Source organism: Syngnathus acus, chromosome 12 (genome assembly GCF_901709675.1).
Source record: "Syngnathus acus chromosome 12, fSynAcu1.2, whole genome shotgun sequence".
Lineage (NCBI taxonomy): Eukaryota > Metazoa > Chordata > Actinopteri > Syngnathiformes > Syngnathidae > Syngnathus > Syngnathus acus.
The window spans coordinates 6,519,441-6,524,514 of NC_051097.1; the positions used below are offsets into that span (position 1 = coordinate 6,519,441).

Sequence of the window (5,074 nt, forward strand, 5' to 3'; positions counted from 1 at the left end):
CAGCCTGTTTGCAGAAACACCCATCACTCCAAGGAAACGAGGACCTGAAAGAAACCAGCCGTCCCGACAGCATGACCTCTAACTCCTCCTTCCATTCCACACGCGATGACTTGGAGCCAGCAGCAGCTGTACCGTCCACCGCCCACGCACCGCGGGAGGACGGAATCGAGGAGGAAGGGAGCCAAGAGGAGACCCGATTGCTCAGACAGGCGCTCGAGAGCGTCCAGATGAAGCTGCTGGAAAGCAGAAAAGAGAACCGCTCGCTGCAGGCTCTGGTGAAACCCGAGAGGAGCGGAGAAATGGCCGAGGAGGGAAGCGTGAGGGGGAAAGCAAAAGAGCAAGAGTTGATCGAGAGTCTGGCGGAGCTACAGGCAAAGCTCACCGACACGCAGGAACGGTACCACCAAGCCGTGGAGGAGGCGGACGAGTTGAGAGCACAGATGGGAAGCGGCGACTTGACCAATCAGCGGCGAGCGTCGGCGCTGGAGCAGGAAGTCAAGCAGCTCAAGGGGCAGCTCGTCCAGACGGGCTGGCAGCATGAGAACGCCACGCAGAAAATGAGACAGCTGGAGGAGGCGCTGAGGAAGGCCGAGGAAGAGAGACGGAACGTTCAAGAGAAAGAGGCCAGGGCGGCAAAGATGGAGGAGCTGTATAAGGAGGCGCAGGAGGAAATCAGGATGCTCCAGGTATGCGGGTTTCGCCGCTCGTTAATCATCAGCTGACTGAGTTAGAGGCGGGGCGAACCCTTTTCATTGTCGTTCATTAGGAGGCTCTAAGGGGCACAGTTCCCGTGGAGGCGGCAGCCAAAGACTTTCAGGATATGAAGTCTGAGCTCAACGAAGTCATTTGCGGGCTGCAGCGCCGCCTACTGGAGTTGTCGCATTCCTACAGCGAAACGCGGGCTCAGCTCGGCGCCACGCAGAAGCAGCTGGCCGAGAGCAGCCGGCCGCCGTCGCCGCCCTCGGAGGAGCTGCAGCAGGAGATGCAGAACCGGCTGGAGGAGATGCAAACGTTGCTCGCCGAGACTGAGAAGAAGTACTCGGCGGCTCTGGAGGAGATTTCCCAGCTGAGGCAGGAGGCGGAGCTTCAGGCGCAAAGCTCTGTAACCCTCGCCGACCACGCTCAAGTGATGTCGTCGCTCGGCAACGCCATCAAAGACTTGGAAAGCCAGTCGGAAGAATTGAAAGAGCAGCTCCGACACAAGACCTTGCAACTGGACGCTCTCCAGAACAGGTGAGAGTTTAATCTGGGTCAAACGGTTCAACTCTATGAGGAGCCTTTTGAAACCATCTGGTGGTTTACTTCAAGGCTAGCGATGGAGAAAGACACAACCTCAGAGGATTCAATCTCCGGCGAGGAGCACGTTAAAATGCGTGAACAACTGGAGGGCGAGGTGAACCACCTGACGCAGCTGCTCCAGGAGGCCCTCCGTAAGCAGGACGAGATGGCTCTGGAGGCAGCTGACGCCTGGCAGAAGGTGAAGGACGGGACGGCGGGGGGTGGGGGGGAGGAGACAATGCCGCTTTCATGACTAACGGCCATTTTCTTCCAACCAAAAGGCGCGGGACAACCGAGCAGAGCGGGAGGCCATCCAGGAAGTTCTGACGTCAACGGAGAAAGAAAATCAGAGCTTGACTTCCAGGTTGGCCGAGTCCCAGGACGCTGTGTGTCAGCTCAAGCAGCTGGTGGAGAATCACGTGGCGTCCGAGAGGGAGAAGAACAAGCGGGTATGTCGCTTTTAACCGGTCAGACAAAGCTCGTCACGCTAATGTGTCTCATTCATCCCCTCTCAGATCGACGACCTATCTCGGGAAGTGGCTAAGCTAAAGGACGCCTTAAACAGCCTCTCGCAGCTCTCGTACAGCTCAGGATCACCTTCCAAGAGACAACAGCAGAGCCAGCAGCTGGAAACCATGCAGCAGCAAGTCAAACAGTTGCAGTTCCAACTAGCTGTAAGATTTAGCCTAGCTTAACTTTCGCATTACATTACATTCAATTTTCCCTTCACACTTGTTTTGTTTACATCTCAGGAGTCCAAGAAGCAGCACAATGAGATTGTGTCAGTCTACAGGATGCATCTTCTTTACGCTGTTCAGGTACTAGGTTCTTCCATGTTCATAAAAACAGTTCTTCCCCCGCCATTTAAAAGAAAAATATTTAAATAAAATAAAATACGTTAGGTACACAAAGTCATCTCTTATTAAAATCTGCTATTGACCAACGCAATGCAAGCCCATGATACAACCGGCACTTTTTAGTGATGTGAAAATGAAGCTTCATATGTGATTCATGAACCAGTTGTATTTTTCTCTCCTCTAGATGGCACCATTTAGGTTAACCCAATGTTCAACAGAATGCCAGTGCCATCTAGAGGAGCTAAAAAAAAAAAAAAGGGCACATTTGGACCAGTTTATTAGCAAGAAGCTAGGCTAGCTATTGAATAGACTGGTGACTAGAATGTGGTTGAAAATGCTTCCTGTCATTTTTGGTATGGCGAATGACTTGGCAGACGCGTTGTACAAACATTCAACTGGTTTGTCTTCTATTTGTGTTCGGAAAGAGTGCAAGCTGAAGTTCCCTTCCCAATTGGCTCGAATTGCGCAATAATTACTTGACCAAATATTGAACAGGTTTTTAACATGAGATGTTATTCAAGCAGATTGGGGAGGGGGGAAATACACTTCTAAAAACAACAGAACAGAATAATTAGTCAGGATAATATTTTAGACATCCAATAATCAGATATTTAATGTCAATGGATGGGAAATGAAATATTTATGCTTTCATTGATAATTTGTCCTTTGCATTGCACTTCAGGGTCAGATGGACGAGGATGTGCAGAAAGCCTTGAAGCAGATCTTGATGATGTGCAAGGTGCCAAGTCAAACCAAGGAGGCCTGCTGAGACGTACTGAGCGCGCTCCAAAGCCAACACACGCAAAATAAACACACTGAAGTCAACTGATGGTGCTGCCGCTGCTGCCAAGGTCCTGCGAGCGAGGCTGCAACACGGCACGGCGTGCCTCTGAACTTCTTACACGGTCTACTTGCAAAGTCACAGCTAGAAGATTAAGGCAAAGCCCAAAAGCCAACAAGCCATCTTCACAAAGTAGATTTGAAATCTCGCGTTGCTGCACGAAAGCAGCGACCACTTCTGTTACATTGTGTGTGAGGGGGGGGGGGGGGCGGAGCCTATTTGGTGCTGCCATTCATAGCGTCTATTTTTACAATGTTATTTTTAACTCTCTGTCCAAATGTGTTACCCTGGTACAATCTAAATTATTTTTTTTTGCCCTGATAGCGATGCATGAGATCGTGGCCACATTCGCATGATATTTGTAATTTTTTTTTTAATGATATTAAAATGGTGTTTTTGTCCAAGTTACTGTACTCTAATGCAGAGATTTGAATGTTTTGTTTTGTCCTCCAATGTAAAAATGCACTATTATGTCTACTGACGCGTTTTTCTTCACACACCCTTCATTAAATTGTAAAAGTTGGAATATTTGGGGCATAAAACGATGTGGCTGTTTTCAGGTATTGTGCCTGCACTTATTGAGAAGACAATTTATTATGACCGACATGTTTGCATCCCAGTTTGAGCTTTTCGACGCCATATTCAAATAATTTGATGTCCCGGCTCCATCTCATCACTTTTAGTGTTTGAAGCACTTTTATGTAGCGGATCTCCTAAGACGTTTACTCCTCCACCATTTTTTGCCTTAGTACTGTGCCAAGATCCATGTGACTTAATAGGTGACTTTTTCTGGACTGTTAGGAAAAAACAAAAAAAATTTGCCTGCTTTCATGATTGTTTCTCATGTCTTGCTCAGGAAGTATGTTCACAACACTCCTGAAGAAAATTTAGTTTTCTTTCTGGTAAGTTTTGTTTTTTCACATGGCATCATAACATCTACCATCTGGGCCTGTGAAATATTTTGTAAGGGAAAGCAAGAGAAATAAATTCAGGTTTATTTGTTGCGTCTTTCCTAGAAGTTTTGTGGGGATGTACAGTTGATTTTTTTTGCCGTTATGAATAAACGTAACACTAAAATAACATACTTGTGTTTTTTTGTGTGTTTTTTTTTTACAATTTACACAATTAAATGCATCCAATTAATTCAACGTAATACGATTATTGTCAGTTGGACAGACATCTCCCAAATTTGGTCAATTTAATATTATTTCACAAATCTATACTGGTGGTCTGTCACCACATGGGTTTGTTATTCACTAATTAAACATTTTGAACTTCTCGCTGGAGAATTATATAAAAAAAAGCCCTACCTGCCTGTAAATGCATCATTGGCCACTAGATGGCAACATTTACCAACACCTTAATACAGTATTTGTCTGGCAACCCAGTTTTGGTTGTGGTGAGCTCCTCTGCATCACAATTTCAGATTCAAAGTTTGCGTATCAATTTTATCCTCCTGTGTGGCGTTTGCATGTTCTCCCTGTGGCTTTTAAGTTAATGGAAAACTCTAAATTGGTGCCAAGGCCCCCCTGACCCTAACAAGGACAAGAACTACAGAAAAAGGGTGGGTGTTTGGATACTTGCGCCAAATTGACATTGGTAATTTCTCAGGTGAAGTTCAACTAGGGATCATTAATCTTCTCTTGTGTTTCCTCCAACCAGTGGCACAAAACAAGTGGGTTTCCTGTTCCGGTTCCTGCCCGCTGGACAAACACATCTGTCTTTACGCAATAACTTCCTGTCAATCGTGCTTCCCCACATGTTGTGACCTCGGGGTGCTGCGATCCTAATATATCATGGGCTCATATTTGTCAAGGCAAAAATGTGCAATTGAAAAACTGGGGATGTTCTAGAAAGTGGTAAAAGACACAAAGTCAGAACTGTCTGGGAAAAGTCAATTTGCAAGAATAAAGTGATGAAAATTTATTTTTTAAAAATCCCAAAATTGAGGAAAAAAAATAAGCTCAAATTCCATATAGTCAAAAAAACTTTCAATGCAAAAAAACGTTTGACGAGTCATCATTACAGTCAATATTATATTCTTGCAAAATAAAATAAATCCAATCGTCAGGAAGTCAAATATGAAACTAATCTCACT

General features: G+C 45.8%; 1 protein-coding gene across 3 annotated transcripts in view; it reads left to right on the forward strand.

The window, feature by feature from the left end:
- The window catches only part of rai14 (retinoic acid induced 14), a 19,833-nt gene extending 15,777 nt beyond the window's left edge, over positions 1–4,056 (forward strand). For all 3 annotated transcript variants that reach the window (XM_037266536.1, XM_037266535.1, XM_037266537.1), the window contains 7 exons: positions 15–686; positions 767–1,233; positions 1,309–1,477; positions 1,560–1,727; positions 1,794–1,952; positions 2,031–2,096; positions 2,818–4,056. In XM_037266536.1, coding sequence (XP_037122431.1) covers positions 15–686; positions 767–1,233; positions 1,309–1,477; positions 1,560–1,727; positions 1,794–1,952; positions 2,031–2,096; positions 2,818–2,904 — 1,788 coding nt within the window. In that variant the 3' untranslated portion in view covers positions 2,905–4,056. The remainder of the gene's footprint in view (positions 1–14; positions 687–766; positions 1,234–1,308; positions 1,478–1,559; positions 1,728–1,793; positions 1,953–2,030; positions 2,097–2,817) is intronic.
- Positions 4,057–5,074: the final 1,018 nt, after the last annotated feature.